The sequence below is a fragment of the Sinocyclocheilus grahami genome, unplaced genomic scaffold (assembly GCF_001515645.1).
Source record: "Sinocyclocheilus grahami isolate Dianchi unplaced genomic scaffold, SAMN03320097.WGS_v1.1 scaffold367.1, whole genome shotgun sequence".
Lineage (NCBI taxonomy): Eukaryota > Metazoa > Chordata > Actinopteri > Cypriniformes > Cyprinidae > Sinocyclocheilus > Sinocyclocheilus grahami.
The window spans coordinates 984,834-1,005,779 of record NW_015505546.1 but is presented as its reverse complement, the minus strand read 5'-3'; the positions used below and the strand labels follow the sequence as shown (position 1 = coordinate 1,005,779).

General features: G+C 39.8%; 1 protein-coding gene and 1 long non-coding RNA gene across 2 annotated transcripts in view; both read right to left on the bottom strand.

Moving 5' to 3' along the window:
* The window catches only part of abcc8 (ATP-binding cassette, sub-family C (CFTR/MRP), member 8), a 77,493-nt gene that overhangs the window by 1,458 nt on the left and 55,089 nt on the right, over positions 1-20,946 (bottom strand). Inside the window, exons 15-31 of the mRNA XM_016230270.1 lie at positions 20,664-20,783; positions 19,251-19,335; positions 18,738-18,818; positions 18,529-18,666; positions 15,687-15,812; positions 14,956-15,052; positions 11,173-11,420; positions 11,095-11,099; positions 9,548-9,617; positions 9,267-9,424; positions 6,517-6,609; positions 6,311-6,413; positions 6,052-6,165; positions 5,705-5,825; positions 5,381-5,511; positions 1,488-1,566; positions 702-835 (exon numbers count right to left, since the gene is read on the bottom strand). Of these exons, the coding sequence (XP_016085756.1) occupies positions 702-835; positions 1,488-1,566; positions 5,381-5,511; positions 5,705-5,825; positions 6,052-6,165; positions 6,311-6,413; positions 6,517-6,609; positions 9,267-9,424; positions 9,548-9,617; positions 11,095-11,099; positions 11,173-11,420; positions 14,956-15,052; positions 15,687-15,812; positions 18,529-18,666; positions 18,738-18,818; positions 19,251-19,335; positions 20,664-20,783 (1,903 nt within the window). The remainder of the gene's footprint in view (positions 1-701; positions 836-1,487; positions 1,567-5,380; positions 5,512-5,704; positions 5,826-6,051; positions 6,166-6,310; positions 6,414-6,516; positions 6,610-9,266; positions 9,425-9,547; positions 9,618-11,094; positions 11,100-11,172; positions 11,421-14,955; positions 15,053-15,686; positions 15,813-18,528; positions 18,667-18,737; positions 18,819-19,250; positions 19,336-20,663; positions 20,784-20,946) is intronic.
* On the bottom strand, positions 4,567-4,999 carry LOC107549288 (uncharacterized). The gene is made up of 3 exons (XR_001604545.1): positions 4,933-4,999; positions 4,727-4,829; positions 4,567-4,614 (listed from the first exon to the last, which is right to left on the bottom strand). It is a non-coding gene; the product is annotated as an uncharacterized lncRNA (long non-coding RNA).

The following is a 20,946-nucleotide window of genomic DNA, read 5'->3' as shown; positions in this document are numbered from 1 at the left end:
ATATATATATATATATATGCGATTAATCACATCCAAAATAAAAGTTTTTGTTTACATAATATATGTTTGTGTACTGTGTATATTTATCATGTATATATAAATACACACACATACAGTATATATTCTGAAAATATTTACATGTGTGTGTGTGTATATATATATATTCATATAATTTATATTATATATATTAATATTAAATATATTTTAATTATTTAAAATAATATTTTTTATTGCATTTCTCCAATATATGTATTTACAAATTATAATTATTTTTATTCTTAATACAATTTAAGTGAAGATATAATTGAAAAGTAAACATGTATTTTAGTATATATTACTTTATATATTAGTGCTTATATGATGGCTTACATTCATCCTGGCATATAATTTTTATATTGAATTCTTGATGTCAGTCTGTAGGTGGTGTATAAACACCAGCACTTTTCACACAGACGCTTTCCTTTCAGTATGAATCAGTCAAACTGACCCTCACTGTGTGTCCATTCCTCTATTAAACTCAGCCAGTGCGTTTAGCAGAGCCACGCTTCATTTATTCTGAGAGATGAAGGCAGAGGAGAAGAGTGCTTGAGAATCGAGGTCTTGGCCCTGGGCTGTTCCCTCTACCTCTCAGACTCTCTATTGTACTTCTAAACACACACACACACACACACACACACACACACACACACACACACACACACCGTAGCCATGTCTATAGAAGCAGTGGCCTCGTCCATAATCAGAATACTGCTCTTCCGCACGAATGCGCGCGCCAGACAGAAGAGCTGACGCTGCCCCTGGCTGAAGTTCTCCCCACCTTCAGTTATTATGGCATCTGAAACACAAGGTGAAAGATCATCAATCATAATTTTACAGAGCTTTTGATTCGCAGTCTAAACGTTTTTTATACATTCAGAGTGAAATGTTGCTACAGCTGGCTTGATGTCTGGAGGTGATGTGATTATCAGCTGACCGCGCAGTCAATTTGATGTGCTCTCGTTTAGAAATATGAGATATAATTTCTGTTGGGACTGTCCAGAGGGGTACACATTCATTCCTAAAAGCATCTATTCATAAAAGCCTATAAACCTCATTTCTAAGCCTATTTATTCATCTCTCAATCATTGTTGTGTTGCATTGCATTAGTGCTGGGCGGTATACCGGTTCATACCGAATACCGGTGTTTATTTTTGTTATGATATTAATTTTTAAAATACCGCAATACCAGTGTATGTCGCTTAAACAACGTTCGGAACGTTCGGCACTGTTTGAAAGGGGTCCCTTTTCACTGTTGGACTGTGGTGAGGGAACAGCTGTATGTGTTACTAAGCTGAAAGTTCAGAAACTGAAGCTGTAGAACTAATAGAACGTGATGACACAGAAGAACTCGTCCACAATATCCACACTGACCGCCACAAATATCCACCACCCCCTGCCATTACTCTGTCATTTAAATTACATTAGCTTAAACTTGAAACATGAGTCACCTTCAAATGTGTCCACCATCCGGAAAAAGGCTAATGAGAAAGACGACTTGCCACTTCCTGTTCTACCACAGATTCCAACCTATAACAGATAAACACAACAGTTCCCCTTCAGGAACTTGAGCTGTGTCGAAACGCTATGGGAACGCCTTCAGCGTGACCACGCTTTGAATCGTGTGTAATCAGTCCAATGGATGGGCGAGACTAAACACTTGGGCGAAAGCAGACAGCGTTTCTGGCTGTGCGTTGTCTGCTTGGGAGCAAAGATTAGGTTGTTGAGACCATCCTCCAATCCAGAGCTCCCTCTACGAGGAAACTGTATGCCTTGATGCTTTTCACTTCTTGGTGCAGAGACCGCCAGCTCGACCCAGTTAATTGCCCAGTTGGTTCAGTGCTGGAGTTCCTGCAGGACCCGATTCTCCGCAAGGTTGACCCACTCCACCTTGAAGGTCTACATGGCAGCCATTTCGGCCTACCACGCTTCTCTCGGTGGTCAGTCAGTGGGCAGGCACCCCCTTGTTACACGTTTCCTCCGCGGTGCACTGAGGCTTAGGCCTTCTGTACAATCTCTCGTCCCCCCGTGGAACCTGGCTGTGGTGCTAGAAGCTCTCTGTAAACCTCCTTTCGAGCCGATAGAGGAGATATCTGATCGCCATCTCACTATTAAGACTACCTTCCTTCTGGAGATTTCTTCTCTCAAGAGACTTGGGGATTTGCAGGCCCTTTCAGTGGCCCCTTCTTATCTAGACTTTGCGCCCGGTCTGGCCAAAGCGTTTCTCTACCCACGTGCGGGTTATGTTCCTAAAGTTCCCTCCTCTACACCGTGGCCTGTCATACTCCAGGCCTTCTGTACTCCCTTTCAGGACCCAGACCAGCAGAAGCTTAATTGTATGTGTCCAGTGTGAGCAGAGCTGAACAGAGATGCACTGTGGAGAAGGGCGGACCAACTGCTAGTGTGCTATGGTTCCCCCAAGAGAGGTCTTCCTGCTACTAAACAGACCCTCAGCTGGTGGATAGTGGATGCCATTTGTCTTTCCTATGAGTCCTCTGATCTCCCCTCGCCGTTGGGGGTCAAGGCTCACTCTACCAGAAGTGTGGCGGCCTCCAAGGCCTTTCTGGCAGGTGTTTCTATGCAGGACATCTGCAATGCTGCGGGGTTGGTCCACGCCCCTAAAGTTCGTCAAGTTCTATGGCCTAGATATCCGAGCCACTCCGGGCTCCTCTGTTCTCTCGCCCTAGCTGTGCTCTTACACACTAGGCAGGGATTTGTAAGTCTGGTGGCATGGGCATACTCGTTCCCATAGCGTTTCGATGCAGCTCGAGTTCCTGAAGGGAACATCTCCAGGTTACACATGTAACCATGGTTCCCCGAGGGAACAAGACGCTGCGTTTCAGTGCCATACTTCCGGCATCCCTCTGAGCACTTGCTTAATTTCCCAGAAGCTGCCGCTGTATCCACCGCACCTGCTTTTAAGCCTCCTGGTCTCTACGTTACCCCGCCCGTGACGTCTCGCCCATCCATAGGACTGATTACACACGTGATTCAGAGTGTGGTCACGCTGAAGTAGTTCTCATAGTTTTTCGATGCAGCGTCTCGTTCCCTCAGGGAAACCAGGGTTACATGTGTAACCTAGAGACGTTTTTTTTAGTTGACTTAATTATATATAATCATATTTTATACTTTAATATGAATAATTGTGTATTATTACAATATTTATAATAAACTATTTTAATTACTTTGATAAGCGAATACATTAAAAATAGTAAAAATATATATTAGTGCTGTCAAATGATTAATCGCAAAATAAAAGTTTTTGTTTACACAATATATGTGTGTGTACTATGTATATTTATTATGTATATATAAATACACACACAAGCATGTATATATTTAAGAAAAATTTTATATTTGTATATTAAATATTTATATATAATATATGCATGTAAATATAAAAAAAATATATACTGTATGTGTGTGTATTTTTATATATATATATATATATATATATACATAATAAATATACACAGTACACACACATATATCACATAAAAACATTTATTTTGGATGTGATTAATCGCGATTAATCGTTTGACAGCACTAATTTTAATATCTAATATGCTATTTATTATTCATTATTTTGATATATCTGATAATTGTTTTTAAATATTTAAAAGAGTGTGTGTGTGTGCGCGCATGCATGCATTTCATATTTCAATACATTGTAATAAATAGATAAATAAAAAAATTCCATTTAATATAATAATACATCATTTTTTACATAATTTAAGCAATATATGGAGCATATATTTTCTGTTCATATATATATATATTTTTTTTATATACAGTTAAATAGATAATTAAAATTTCTAATTAATAATTATATTATTATAATACATACAGTATGTAAAAAATATGTTATTACGTTTACACTACCAAAAAAAGCAGTGATATTTGTCTTAACAGTTTTCGACAGTATGCAGAGGACTGTCAGTTGTTCCTTTTGCCCTGGGCTGATGTGGGCATTGACGTGTTTGAGGACCGGCTTCAGGGTGCTGTCGTACCTCACGCTCAGATTCTGGATCTGAATCTCACCCCGCTGAGGCCAACCCTCAGGAACCTGAGACGCCGCTGAGAGAGAAACATTTAACCAAAGAGATAAGAGGCCTAAGTTATACAGAGACGGACAGAAACTGAGAAAACAGGAAATGAAGGAGACAGATGCTGAGCGCACAAGTCCAGTGAAAATGAGACTCAAAGTGAAGGACGAAGCAGCTAGTCAATACACGTGGCTCAGATATCCAGTGTGTCTTGATACTCACACAGCAGACCCTCGTAGTTTTCAGGTTCAGTCTTCAGCAGAGCTTTTATCTTCTTCACAGCTCCCAGCTGCACCTCCATGTCTGCCAGATTACGCACCATCCAGTTCAGATAGTTGGACACCTGAGAGATAAAATACACATAAGTTATCCAATATTACTGATGATCAGTTTGTAGAAAGTATATTTGGATTCTTACCATGAGGGCGTACGTGAGTCCCAGCCCCACCAGCCCCGTGGACGGATGATTGTACAGTGATTTTGTGATGGATGCCACAGCTGCTATTAGGACAATACAGGCCCCGATGTACTCCTGCAGGAGATACAACAGTATCACAATTAGGTAGCATTTGATCAAACGAACACCACATGGAGACTGGAACAAACAATAACAACACAATGACTTGTGTGGCTTATAAACGCACCATTCGGACCTCCAGCCAGCGATTGGCCGCTGTGAGGAAGAGAGAGGCCATGTTATTGGCATCTGTGAACTCTAGAAGTCTCTGTCTGAATCTAGGCTCATACCTAAGAAAGGAAAGTACCAGAAGAATCTGTTTAAATGGAAGGCATTTAGCAGATGCTTTTAACCAGAGTGACACCATCAACAGATGAATGTTGTTCTGTGCACCTGAACGCTCTGATGGTTGTGAGCCCCTCTACGGTCTCAGAGAAGTGTGAGAGGAGAGGAAGCTGTGTGCTGTCTTCCAGCTGCTGAAGATCTCTGCAAATACACACGCAGGTCACTTTAACGAGAGTGTGTGTGTGTGCGCGCATGCATGCATTTCATATTTCAATACATTGTAATAAATAGATAAATAAAAAAATTCCATTTAATATAATAATACATCATTTTTTACATAATTTAAGCAATATATGGAGCATATATTTTCTGTTCATATATATATATATATTTTTTATATACAGTTAAATAGATAATTAAAATTTCTAATTAATAATTATATTATTATAATACATACAGTATGTAAAAAATATGTTATTACGTTTACACTACCAAAAAAAGCAGTGATATTTGTCTTAACAGTTTTTGACCGTTTCCAGAGGACTGTCAGTTGTACCTTTTGTCCTGGGCTGATGTGGGCATTGACGTGTTTGAGGACCGGCTTCAGGGTGCTGTCGTACCTCACGCTCAGATTCTGGATCTGAATCTCACCCCGCTGAGGCCAACCCTCAGGAACCTGAGACGCCGCTGAGAGAGAAACATTCAACCAAAGAGACAAGCGGTGTAAGTTATACAGAGATGGACAGAAACTGAGAAAATAGGAAATGAAGGAGACATATGCTGAGTGTACAAGTCCAGTGAAAATGAGACTCGAAGTGAAGGGCGAAGTGGCTGTAGTCAGTAAACGTGGCTCGTATATCCAATGCGACATGATACTCACACAGCAGACCCTCGTAGTTTTCAGGTTCAGTCTTCAGCAGAGCTTTTATCTTCTTCACAGCTCCCAGCTGCACCTCCATGTCTGCCAGATTACGCACCATCCAGTTCAGATAGTTGGACACCTGAGAGATATAATATACAGAAGTTATCCAACATTACTGATGATCAACATGTGGAAATGTCAACAATTCTGTGTTTTTCTGTCCATATGGGGTGCTGTGTGTACATTAATGAGGAAAAAAAATTTACTTAAATGATTTTAGCAAATGGCTGCAATATAACAAAGAGTGAAAAATTTAAGGGGGTCTGAATACTTTCCGTACCCACTGTATGTATGTGTGTTCTTACCATGAGGGCATACGTGAGTCCCAGCCCCACCAGCCCCGTGGACAGATGATTGTACAGCGAGTTTGTGATGGACGCCACAGCTGCTATTAGGACAATACAGGCCCCAATGTACTCCTGCAGGTGATACAACAGTATCACAGTTACTGCTGAGCCTATTTTAGGCACCATTTGATCAAACGAAGAAGATATTTATTTTTAACATCACCGAAACTGGAACAAACAGCAACGACACAACGACTTGTGTGGCTTATAAACGCACCATTCGAACCTCCAGCCAGCGATTGGCCGCTGTGAGGAAGAGAGAGGCCATGTTATTGGCATCTGTGAACTCTAGAAGTCTCTGTCTGAATCTAGGCTCATACCTAAGAAAGGAAAGTACCAGAAGAATCTGTTTAAATGGAAGGCATTTAGCAGATGCTTTTAACCAGAGTGACACCATCAACAGATGAATGTTGTTCTGTGCACCTGAACGCTCTGATGGTTGTGAGCCCCTCTACTGACTCAGAGAAGTGTGAGAGCAGAGGAAGCTGTGTGCTGTCTTCCAGCTGCTGGAGATCTCTGCAAATACACACACAGGTCAGTTCAACTAAACATCTCAATGCTTAAAGGGATAGTTCACCCAAAAATGAAAATTCTGTCATTAATTACTCACCCTCATGTCGTTCCAAACCCGTTCGGAGCACAAATTAAGATATTTTTGTTGAAATCCAAGAGCTCTCTGACCCTCCACAGACAGCAACGCAACTGAAATGTTCAAGGCACGTTCAAGGCCCAGAAACGTAGTAAGGACATCATTAAAATAGTCCATATAACATCAGTGGTTCAACCGTAATTTATGAAGCTATGAGAATACTTTTTGTGCGCAAAGAAAACAACTAGGACTTCATTCAACAATTTCTTCTCTTTTGTGTCAGACACACATCTCTCTTTTCGTTTCACGACAGTGAACGCATGCGTTGCGCCTTGTTTTCGAGCAGAGGAATGCACACGCATGCATCGTGGTACTGTCGTGAATGAAAAGAGACGTGTGTCTGACTTGAGAGAGAAGAAATTGTTGAATAAAATCATTGTTGTTTTCTTTGCGCACAAAAGGTATTCTCGTAGCTTCATAACAATACGGTTTAACCCCTGATGTCACATGGACTATTTTAACGATGTCCTTACTACCTTTCTGGGCGTTGATCGTGGTAGTTCCCTTGCTGTCTATGGAGGGTCAGAAAGCTCTCGGATTTCGGAAAATATCTTAATTTGTGCTCCGAAGATCAGCAAAGGTCTTACAGGTTTGGAACAGCATGAGGGTGAGTAATTAATAACTAATGCTAATTAATGAATTAAGCCCTTTAAATAATAGGTCACCCAAATATGAATATTCTCTCATTTACTCACCCTCATGCCACTCATGCCAGATCTATATGACGTTCTCTCTTCAGACACGAATGAAGATTTTTAGAAACGTAATCCATCTTTGTGAGTCCGTACAAGTACATACAACCATCATGACAGTAATCCATACAACCCCAGGGGATGAATCAATATAAACTTGACTATAAAGCATGGCTTCCTGCCAACATGCATTCAAGAGAGGGTCAAGTTTACGCTTGAGAAGTTGTTGGATTGAAGCTCGCTCAAGAAGTGATGTTCCTCTTTGCTTCCACATCATTTCCCGCGTGAGCTTCACACGCTTTATACACACTTCACCACATGCTTACATCATACTTTACAAAGAACTGACATCAAGCATAAACTTGACCCTCTTATGAAACTTTTTAACTATAAATCGTTGTTTCCTGCTGTCGTACATGCGTTCAAGAGAGCGCCAAGCTCACATGACGTATTTCACTGTGCTTCCGCATCACTTCTCGCAAGAGTTTCACACTTGCACTTCACGGCATGCTTACATTTACGCAAAATGTAAACCCCAATTTTTTGTTGTATTGTAGTTTGTGCAAGAAGGGGTGCTTCTCTGTGCTTCCGCACAAGTTTTCAAATCAGATTCATAACATGCTTACACTTCACTATGCACTTACGGTTACGTCAAGTATGCAAATATGCTTACGTCATACTTCACAACATGCTAATGTTTGTCAAGCAAAAATTCGACTATTATGAATGAATGTACGACTGTTGGGCAGAAGTAATCGTTTTTTTTTTAAGAACTGACATCAAGCATAAACTTGACCCTCTTATGAAACTTTTTAACTATAAATCGTTGTTTCCTGCTGTCGTACATGCGTTCAAGAGAGCGCCAAGCTCACATGACGTATTTCACTGTGCTTCCGCATCACTTCTCGCAAGAGTTTCACACTTGCACTTCACGGCATGCTTACATTTACGCAAAATGTAAACCCCAATTTTTTGTTGTATTGTAGTTTGTGCAAGAAGGGGTGCTTCTCTGTGCTTCCGCACAAGTTTTCAAATCAGATTCATAACATGCTTACACTTCACTATGCACTTACGGTTACGTCAAGTGTAAACTCAAACACAGGTTTGCGCAAGAAGAGGGAGTTATTTGTGCATCACTTTAGCTTCACAACAACTTTACACATCACACTTTACAATATGCTTACGTCATACTTCACAACATGCTAATGTTTGTCAAGCAAAAATTCGACTATTGTGAATGAATGTACGACTGTTGGGCAGAAGTAATCGTTTTTTTTTAACTATAAACCATCGCTTCCATCCAACTGTTATACACGCATTTGTGGACCACCACTTTTCATGTAAACTTCACAACGCAACAACTTTTCTATTGAACACGTGTATGACAGTTGGACGGTTTATGGTTTAAAAAAAACATTATCATTCATATTTTTCTTATACACACCTGTCAGTTTGTTTCAGAAGACATTGATTCATCCACTATTGTCATATGGATTACTGTCATAATGGCTGTATGTGCTTTTTTTGACTGTCAACTTTTGGACTATTTAAGATGGATTTTTTTTTTTAAATCTCCATTTATATTCATATGAAGAAAGAAAGTCACATACAGCAGGGGCGGCATGAGGGTGAGTAAATAATCATAGAATTTCATTTTTGGGTGAACTACAGTATCCCTAGTATTGAGATTAAATTTTTCAAATCAATATTTTTCCTAGAATAAATAAATATGAAATCAAGACAAACAAATCTGGACAAAGCATTGCAACTGCAATAGAGAAATAAACAGTTTCATATAAAAGCCTCTGATAAATGAATCCCTGACTGGTTACTTTGATGCGACTCTGAAGTATTTCTGGATGAAGTAGCAGGCGATGGCCAGCGGTACGACTACGATGAGAAAAACCGGTGTGACGTATGAGATCACACCCAGAGCTGATACACACAGCAGCGTGGAGCGACTCAAACACTCCAGAGTGGCGGGAATGTGCTGAAACATAGAGAGACCGAAACATTCCTATGCAGTTATTTAAAAGCTATTGCTAAATGCTGTAAATGCCTAGTAAACCAAGGACAAAATATTGCCTCACACAGACGGATCGTAACATCATACCTGATCTATCGTATTGGTATCAGAAGAGAAGCGGTTTAATATGCTTGCTAAAGGAGTCGTTTCAAAGAACCTGGGAAAAGAAAGATGGGAAGAATTTAATCTTACATCAAATTTAGCCAAAAGCCACTTTTTTTTCATACAACAAAACTGTCTATATTCCTATATTCCAATGACAGCTTTGTATAAGCAACAGTCCAAAATTGTAAGGTCATTAACTATATTAGCATCTACACCGATGGACGATAATATTCTGTTTATAATAAGCGCACACTGCAGTTTTTTTCGCCTGCGACTTCAAATGGCCAATCTCTTTAAAGGCCATGGAAACAATTAGGAACAACAACCGCATTTAAATACAGGAGTGAATCCTTTAAATTAGCGATTCGTGTGCGTGTATGGAACATTGGCTTCTTCTACGTTTACATGACAGCGGTGTAGTCAAAAACTGAAACGTTTTTCCCTTGCATTTTTAAAAAGTTTCACGTATACACGACAACGTTTTCAAAATGATTTGCGTTTACACATATCCGTGAAAACTTCCAAAAACGCTGTATTACGTATGCCAAGCCAGTAGTTGGCGCTGTCACCTTGTTAGTAAACAGTACCTGTAGGGAAGTGACTATTATATGATGTATATGATGCGTCTCTGCTGTTGGTTGTAATATTGGTGAAGTAAATCCTCACTTTGCTGAAGAAGTGTTTTGAGCAACAACAACAGTACCATATACTCCGCCATTGTTGTGTATGTTTGTTCTTGCCTTTAAAATCGACATGTACTGCGCATGTCTACATACCTAACACATACTATGTACACGCATGACATCACCATTTTTAAAGATTCCCGTATTGGGTGTTTACACGGAAACGATAACGGTGCCGTTTTCAAAAACTTGCACTTTGAAACCCGTTTTCAAAAATATGCGTTTTCAGTCCCCAAACCGCCATTGTTGAGTAAACAAACAGTCAAAACTCGTAAAAAGTTTCCGTTTTTTGTCTAAAAACGTTGTTGTATAAACGGCCCATAAGCAGCACAATTTTCATCATCTGTCAAGCTGAGGTTTATTAGATAAACGTCCTCTCCTCTAACCCTGAACAACTGGAGTCTAGCCGTACTGTGTTATCTGAGCTGTCAGAGCACATGCTAACTCCAGGCTAAGCCCACCACAACATGCTCTTCCTCAGTGACAGCGGTGGTCTAAAAATAAAGTGAGAAGTCTGTTTCTGGTTCTTAACACCTTCTCTTGTCTTTTTCCAGTGTGCTATTCTCAGCATTTATGTGCATCATGGACATATAAAATGCCAGTAGGACATTACAAATTTGGCAAATTTATCATGGAGAATTTTAATAACACAAGCAGCCAATGAAATCATGCATCTAAGCTGTCCAAGGTTGAGGAACTGTGCCACTTCAGCAGGTGCAAACCATAAATTATGTCAATCTTAAACACTCTGAGCCTAAATCATTCAAGAGGGCATAGACTTTTCAAAGTAGAAATCAAGGCATGTGTCAGATGCTCACTTTTAAACAAATTTGACCAGAATATCACAGAGACTTGTAAACAACCACATAGAATTCTTCAGAAAGTGTAAAAATTTAGTTTACACGTAAGATCTGCTATCTTTACCTGCACTAGGGAGCAGTTGTGTGCAGCTGCATCAATTTTGGCTGTGATGACTTTGGACGTCCAGTGAGCGAGCCAGTAGTCGATGGCCACCAAAAGAGAATGTTTGAGGAGCTGGGACAGCAAGAGCAGGAGAAGCAGCAGGAGGCCTGCTGAGCTCAGGTACGTCCCACAGGATCTCCATGGGATGGTGGCTCTGTGCCTCATCACTTGAGACAGGTTATCTTCTTCATCGCTCTCCACAGACTGTTCTATATATAGCAAAGGATAGACAGATATTGAATTACGTAACATACAATGTGACAACTTGTCCCAGGTACAAAGATGAAGAAACAGACATACAGACAGATCATGTGACAACCAACGTATCCCTTTTGACATTCATATAAAATATCCTTGTCCACGGTATAAGCTTTTGAACAAGTGCAAACTTGAAGTGTATAGAGCACACTGCACTTGCTGCTCTAAATTTAAAAAGCAGTGTCATGCTGGCATTTAAAAAAACACACACAAGTGTAGGTGGATGTCAAAGAGGGGAGATATAGAAAGGAATAAACATGAGAAAAAAGGCTGCAATGCCCATAGGCATATAACACTTGGACCATGCCAGGAATACCCTTGAGTACTTACTAGCACAGCACATTAGCCATCATGAAGGGAAAAAATTTGCTACAACCCACTATGGTTTAAGAACTCAGCACAATCTCAATGCTGAGGAGACAGAACCATCCCCACATTCATGATTCATTCATTCCAGCATGGTCTGGACCGGCAGCAGGTGATAAATGCTCTTGCTCTCTCTCCCATGCTACAACTAAAATCAACCATGTTTAGTGAACAAATCAAAATAACACCTGGAAAAAAAACATCTGCTACTGTCAATGGCAGTTGAGGCTAACCAACCAAACCCTGAACCCTTGGATGTATCCAGAACATAGTAAAACACAGAGAACACAATGTGTGCAGTGACACTTCTGGAAGAGTTTCTGGTCACTTTTTCAAGCAAAGCATGGAGACTATTTTGTGAGTCACTGCAGTGAGAAGGCCAACCTTTCAATACACATTCAGGACTGGAGTATACTGAAATTTGTCCAACTGCCACATGAGTGGCGCTCAGCCTATATCTGCCATCTAGAGAATACTCAATTACTGTAAATCATTATTTCCCTCCAGCACACAGGAACTCTTCGATGCACTGAATCTAGTGGCACTAGCATTATCCTGCAGACTAATGCTTTACAGCAGGGGGGTCCAATCCTGCCCCTGGAGGGCCACTTTCCTAAAGAGTTTAGCTCCAGTTCACCTGCCTGCAAGCTTCTAATGATCATGAAAACCTTGAATAGCTGGTTCAAGAGTTTGCCTGCCCATTCAATCCTGCCAGATAATGGTAATCAAATTTGGCTTGATGTCCATGAAGGAGGCTCGAACCCGAGGCTCAGCTTGAGCTCAGGGTAAGAACCCCCCTATGATGGTACAGTGGGGAGGAAAAAGAGAGAAATTAGAGGAGAAGGGGAGTTGGAGGTTTCCGGAAGAATTGTCTCTAGAATGGAGCAATGACTGCTGCTTATATACCGTTGTAGCGATGATTGACAGGACTGGATGATTAGGCTCCTGCCAAACCTGCATTGGGAACTTCATTTCAAGTGTGCCTGATTAGGGTTGTAGTCAAGCTCTGCTGGATAACAGCCCTCCAGGATCAGGTCTGGACACCCCTGAATTACAGACTTTATATGCTGTCTTCAAATCCTCCCATGAAGTCCTACTTACAAATTATCAACTACAAACTTGCAAGTAATGTGCGTTTGGTGTATAATTGATGCTGTAAGGCAGGGGTGTCCAATGCGGCTCCTGGAGGGTGCGGAATTACAAATTAAAAAATCTGTTTAAGATCTGCTGATCCTACATCCTGACATAACATCACATGAAAACTAAGGTGAAGGACATTGTATTGGGTATTCAATGTGAACCTGATGGCAGCAGTTTAATGATTAGATTAACTAGGGTTTCCAGTGAAGGTTTCTGCAAGTCTCTGATTTTCTTACTTTGAGAGTGTGAATGTTTACATGGATTTAGTTCTCATGACCAGGTGCTGCTTAACTCCAGGGCCCAAAACACCCTCAGACCCCAGAGGGTTAAACCAGTTGGGGTACTGCTATCTTTAGGGACTAACGGCTCGTTTCCACTGAGCGGTAAGGTTCAGTACAGTACAGTACGCAATTATTTCCGTTTCCACTGTCAGAAGTTGTGAATGGTACCAAAATAGCGAACCGTACCACTTTTTTGGTACCCTTCCGTTGGGGTACCTAGCACAGCAGAGGGTACCAAAAGGGTGGAGCTAAAGTCACTGCAGAATGTTGATTGGTTGACTAGAATCATCACTTTTGCGTGATACAAGGGGATAAAGGGTCCTTCACTCGTTCCGCTGAGTTGTGCTTATTGTCGCGCTTTATAGTCGATCGCTACTTTCCGGCATACGCCACGCCTATCAAGAAGGGTACTATTGGCAGTGGAAACGCAAGCTGGATCAGGGTTACCCGTACCAAATCGTACTGTACTGAACTGTACTGTACCGTACCGCTCAGTGGAAATGAGCCATAGGTTTGCTGGAGATTGCAGTGGGGGGTTATTTCCTGTATTGTCTTTTGATGTTTTCGGTAAGTGGTCACTTCTGAGGCTGTGTGTAAGATCGCCACATTTAAGGACTGACCACTGAATGCCTATAAAATACAATGTATGCCTGCCTTAGTCTGCAGGTCCACACAGGACTTTGTCAAAAAAGAACCAACCTAAAGATACACCAAGAGTCTCCTTGTCTTTGCTTCTGGGTTTCCTACAAGGGCCAGTGGCCTGTAGAGTTTAGCTCCAACCTGCTCAAACAACCTGGCTGAAAGTTTCTAACAGAGGTTCTGAAGACCTTGATTAGTTCAGGTGTGTTTAATTAGTGTTGGAGCTAAACTCTGCAGGACAGCGGCCCTCCAGGATTAGAATTGGACCCCCCTGTAGTAAGGAGTTGCTTCGGGGAAGGTGAACATCAAGAAAGCAGCAAGAGCAAAAGTGTCCTGTTACTAAACTTGTTCAAGTTGTAAAATGTTCACAAATTATGCATAACACAACAAAAACAAAGCTTAATCAACTATGGCCATATTCTCTATACTGGGGCAGCCAACCCTTTCAAAAAGTTTAGCTCCATCCCTAATCAAAAACACCTAAACTAGCTAATCACTGTCTGCAGGAAGGAAGCCCTCCAGAGTCAGAGCTGTCTAGCTTTGCTCTATACCAATTGCAATTTCCTCATTGCAGGAAGAGACCTCTGGGTGATGCAAATATGTTGCCCTGTTCCACTCGGAAGGATCGTATTTCTTAATTACAGATTCATTACAATGCTCAGTCTAGGCTTGCCACCAAGACCAGGGACCTCAGCCATCTGTCAGTGCATCCTGAGCTTCCTGACAGGTGGTGAGAGTGGGCATCCAAACATTTTGGCATCAGGACTTGCAGAGGGTGTTGCAATGAGATAATTGGCTTTTATTCAATGCTGCAGTCAGCAAAAAAAAAAAAAAAATGCTAAAAGGAACAAGAAGTATTACTACTCTCCTGTCACACAGATCTTTAATGAAGATTTATGAGGATTCCTACCAGGTGCTTGCATAGTTAATGCAACAACCCATTGTTTTTAATTGCAAGGAGCTTGCAGGAAAAATCCGTTATTGTATCAGATGGGCATGTAATACAAACTCTGCTAAAAAGTTCATATTAGTGTTTTGCCGCATGTTTATCTACTCTTACCTTCCTCTTCCTCCTCAGTCTTTAAAGCCTCTCTGGAGTACATGGCTCGCCTCAAGTTTTTTCTTTCCAGCACCGTCATATTCTCATCTACTGTCTCCTGGAACACAAAATAATGGAGAACAGGGTATTCTGTTTAGCATATTTGGCTAGTTAAGTAGCATAAATCAAATGTCAATTTCATTCTTTACATGATTTGTTTCCAATTCTTTGCCTGAGTATTTGGGTTTCTGAAAAGATCCACTGAATAATAGTGGCCTGAGATGGCCTGTTCTGCAAGAACATCCTTACATCCTCCTACACATGTTGAAAGATCTGAGCCTATAATGAAGGAGCCTATAAAGAACATCTGCAGGTAGTTTTGTAAGATATTCCATGTAGAAGATGAACAGGAAGGGGCCCAACACAGTTCCTTGAGGTACGTCCTGATGCTTAATGTATTTTTTAACACAAAAGGACAGTTCAATGAACTGATTGGAGGCTGTGTTGGCCACTAGATGGCATATTAGACACTTTTTTGGAGACTTGAGTTTATTACAGCCCCTGTCCTGTCTTTTTGATGTCCAAGCTTATATTTTGTTAGCATAAACATAGAGATTACTTTTCCAATCTCTCAAACAATGCAAATGAATGTCAACAAAAAGGTCAACTGAATTTGGCATTACAAAGCAAAACTAATGAACTAGCCCTTTAAATCACTTCCTCTACTATCTCATTAACTTTCTGCAGACTACCTTCTCAAATTCTTTGTCTTGTCTGTGCATCAGAGTCTTCCACTGCTCGAAGAGCTCAGGCTGAGAATTTTGGATGTCCTTTAACGTCCCTTCTGTCTGTATGCTGCCATCCTTCATTGCAATGATCTACAAAAGAAACAACATTGAATTATTACTTCATTTGTCACATATAAGATGGTGGATATTTTTAATGCCCCATGAGAAGTAAAGCAAATATTTAACAGCAAACCTGACCCTTTCAATCTGTCAGCTTAAAGTGACTATGTCTAAACAACAGGGAGTTAAAAAAACTCTTGTCTGACCACTGGTGATTTATTTAGTACCAGAAGGAGGAAGACTTTAACAAGGCAATTCATCACCCAGAGCCAGTTTGAGAGAGACTGGGGCTGTATTTATTTCTTATAACAAGGCTGATGATAACAACAAATCAACTTGAGAATTACAATTTCATGAAAATGTTTTCTCTGGTTGGATATGTTTGGTCAAAGCATTTGGAACTATGCATATTTACTTTTTAATTAACTAAAGAAATGTTTGCAATCAAACTATATCTAGGAAACAAACATATCAAAACTTTTCCAGTAAACATACCTAAACCACCTTAAAACAAAACAGATTTACGGTGTACGATCTCAAGATGTTTTCAGGGAACATATCTTAAGGTAAGGAAAATAATTATAGGATAATTATAGGAGATTCTCACATTCTCATACATCTCATCCACTTCTAATGTAACTTCTAAGTTAATTTATCATTTTATTTTAAATAAAGTAATATCCTAAGTTAATTAAAAATGAATCACAATTGACCACACCTATGACATGTTGATTAGCACAAAGTATTCCAAAAATTAAGATGTGTGTGTGTGTTTGTGGTAATCAACATATGCCACAAATGCTGTCAATTCAGCTTAACTTGTACTGAACCTGCAATATTCTTTTAAAAGTAAAATCTCTGCAAGTAAAAGTAAAATAGTGCTTCCATTCTGGAAGAGAGAAATTGAAAGTAACATATGTAATTACTTTTATTAGAAGCAATGCAAAAATGTAATGTCTCACTTTTTTAAAAGTAGTGTTTCCTGCTACTGAGCTTAAAATGTAGGAGTTTGGTGCATTGTAAGAAGTGTTTCCTGAGAGACATGTCTGAGTACAGCATTTGTGCCTATTACATCTTATAAGGTATCTGAATGTGGAACATTTCTTGTTGGTGAAAAACAAAATCAGGTTAGGAAAGAAGAGAATGATTTGCTTATTCTAAACCTGCAGTGGCCTTATTTTGGTTGAACGGCTTTGGTTTGGTTGGCAGTTTGATTTCTCTTATTGCAAACAGTGGCCAAATGGGAATTTAATTAGATTTTTCTGTAGACCAGATGGTCTATTTTACGCAATGTGATCTATAATGAATTGTGTTAGTAGGATTTGCAGGTGAAAACATGACAGAAACCAAATGAATTCATCCTTTACAACAGGCTTGTATTGGGCTATAAATAAAACGCATTCTTACAGAAATAATTTCAGGAATAATAACTTTGTGAGATTTGACTTTTAAATTAGGCTTTTACATCTCAGAGCTCACCTTTTGCTTTTTCTCTTTCCGATACAACAGAGTAGGCCTAAGCGATAAAACGGTATCGATATTTATCGACGGTACACCTTCTTCGATAATGATAGAAAAAATGTTCGATATAGCGCACGATATAGGCACGTGCTATGAGTGACGCAGACAGCACACACAAACACGAACACATGCTGAATTGAGTGCTGTGCCTGCCTGTGATGAGGAGATTGTGAATAAAAATGAATATTAGTCAAATTTTAAATAAAAATGTGCATTTAAATGTTAGGAGTGCATCAGGGAGCGTCATTAGTGGTGCGCGAGATGTGGTGATGATGATGTAAGCAAAAGTTCTTTGATGTAAGTGACGTTTCATTTGAATGTTTTGTTAGTCTAGCCCACGAGATGTGCCGCTGCTGCGTTATTCATTCAAAATATTAGAGAAATATAGAAGCTCCAATGCGGAGAAGGTCTTGATTAGGTTAAAACCGAAACCAAGCCATTCACACAGAATGCATATTCAGCGCATTTTCTAGACGGACAAATATGACTGCTGCACTCGCGTCTCACACAAGAGATGTATAGAAAGCCATGCAAAGTTTAAACTTTTAGAAAACACGTCACAAATTTGTGGAGGTTTATTCCTTTTCGCTGCATCTCATGTTTTTAAATGCAATCTGCGTGAACGGCGCTTCGGCTCTTTGGATTAAGCAGTGCATAAATACATGATGCTGTTTTGTTCATAATTGTTTATGCAATTTACAAAATTATATTTGACTTTTATGAGTTAATTTAGACGTAATGCACGTTTTTGTATAGACAGATATTTCCTTGTGTTGACAATTTAAATGTGCTGCATTATTTTGCTCATTGCACCCTTCTGTGGCCTCGGGATGTCAAAAGTTTCCTTAAGACCTATTTAATCTGCATGTAAAACATTAGAAATTATTTTGTGTATGATTGTTAAACAAAAAATATTTGTTGTTTGTCTCAATAAATTGGGTTAATTTAAAAATACAGTGGTTAAATAAAAAAAAAATTCTATTGCTCTTTGTTTAAAAAAAGGTTATAAAAAATGTAAATAATTATCTATACCGAAAGATATGAAACATTATATCGTTGATAATTTTTTTAGCTATATCGCCCAGCCCTACAACAGAGAAGAGTCAAAATTCCAAGTCTGCTCTTCTACCTAATCCTGATATAGCCATCAAAATTCTGACCAACTGGTTTAAATCACTTTCTATAGGGAAAGAACTTTAAATAAGTGTATTTGCATATGAAGTACCCAATCTGCATGTGGGAGATACTGTAGTTTGTGTGTCACGAGCACCACCGTCCTCTTCTCCTCCCTCAGTAGTTTAAGAATGCCCTCCTGCATCAGGTGATCACTCAGGTGAATGTCCAGCGCTGAGAACGGATCATCCTACGATAAAAGAAAAAATTTATTGACATCTCACTTCACTGATTTGCATGTATAGCTATATCTGGACCTACCAGGAACACCACATTGGTGGCTTGATAAAGAGCTCGAGCGACACCGATTCGTTGCCTCTGGCCTCCGGAAAGAATAATGCCCTGGAAAGAGCAAAGAATAGGAAGAGGAAAGTTACCAACAAGTCTGTATTGATAAAACACCTCATTAGGAAGGGGGCAGGGGGTAGAAGTTGTTAGGGTAACCGTACCGCGCACACTTGGCATGTGTACTGATCATGTTGACTGAACTCTTTAAATGAGCTGGAAGACTGCTTTTAGGAACAACCTAAAAGCCATTTACGACATCAGGCTGCCTTAAATGTAACCTGAACTAAATAGCTGAGAGTAAACAAGAGACGGTGCCATTTTAATGGCTGCCTGGATACTAAAACATGAGGAATATGTTATGTATGTTTATCAGTGGAATTCAATATGACCCATCATAACTGAAACTCTACCATTTGCAGTACTAAAGCCATTCCAGATGGCTGGTAATGAAATGCGTCACCCAAGTCACATGGGCGACACACTGACCCGCTCTCCGATCTCCGTCTGGTCCCCCTGGGGCAGGATTTCAATGTCCGGCTGGAGAGAACATGCTTCAATTACCGCTCTGTACCTGGAAACAACAAAAGATATGAGACTGAAGCACAGCACGTAATACTATGTGTTAATCTAGCTTTAGTACTTTTTGAAATATTGATGTTGAAATAAAATTAGTGGTTAATAATGAATGACTGATTCTCTGCATGGACTCTGTCAAAAATGAATCTTTGTTCAAGTGTTATGAGCCATGAACCAAGCCAAGTGGGTACGAGGTGAATCATAACATTACAAACTTTGATTTGCAGCAAAAAAGTATTTGAAAATCAGACAAAAATGCAAGTGTACAAGACTGTGTACATCATAGCTTTGCTGAGGGAAATAACTACAATCCCATGCACCTTTGCTAATGACATTAATCAAATTAATATTGACAGATAAATATAAAACTAGTCATTTTAAATATATAAGTATACATATATTACACACACATACACAAGTTGGTGGAACTAAAAAGCGCTTTTAGCGCATATTGCTTGTTGCGACTATTATTTGCGGTATTTTCTTTACGCAAAATTATTTCTAAACACAATTATTGAAAGATTAAGTTGAACTGATGCGGCTGACAGCTTCAATAGAAGCAAATACCATTGATTAACAACCTCAGAGCTGAGATTCTCAGAGTCAAAGAGTGGCAAACAGTCATGAAAACATAAATTAGCAAAATAAACTTTGCCCAAAGGTGCAGTAACACTAGCCATTGCTTGGCGAAATCCAGTCATTTCAATAGGAATCTGTGTGATTTGGAATTTCACATTTCCCCACGCCGATTTTGCATGTTTTTCACACAAATTTGCGGCATTGACGAACAGAAAGGTTTTAAAGTGACTTCCATGTAATCTGTGCTTCATATATTTTTACACTACTGACAGCAGACAATGGACTTTTTCGCCAAAGAATTGTGCTACTGTGAGAGCGTCTTAAAATTACAAGTGGGCTGTAAGCAAATAAATAGATCAATGTACTTTGAGTACAGACACTGCTGACACGTATAAGCCGCTGAGGCAGCTGTAAAACACAGATTATGAGAAGCGGCGACTCACAGAGAGAGACACTTACTTGAAGGCCAAATCTGTCTAATGACTGTCACTGAAGTTTAAAGAGGCGATAATGACTGAATGTCAGATGGGAATAGAGAACGCTTTTGTATTGACAAATGGACACTAAAAAGAAGAATAAACACTTGACTTTTGTACATCACTAGGGCAACTGGATGCTAGACACAGGTTAATGCATACAGAAGACCCATTAGACAGAAACATTGGACCTAGATGCCATATGGTGGCTTTTTTTTAAGATAAATGTGTGGGCAACAAATCCATGGAGTAAATGAAGGTCAGTTACCTTTGCTTTATTAAAGGCATCTCAAAAGTGATGTTCTCCGCTAGAGTGGTGTTTAGGAGCCAGGGCTTCTGGGAAGCATATGCCACAGCACCTCTTTTCCTGTCAGAGGGGTTGCCATAACATCAGTGACCTCCTTCACAACACCAATGTTGCTCTTAAATATAAAAGAAAGGCTTGTTCAAGGCTGACCTACTCTAAAAATCATTATTCACAGGAACAGTACACAAAAAAAATGATAATTATGTCACCATTTGCTGAACCTGAATGTTGTTGTTGTTAACTC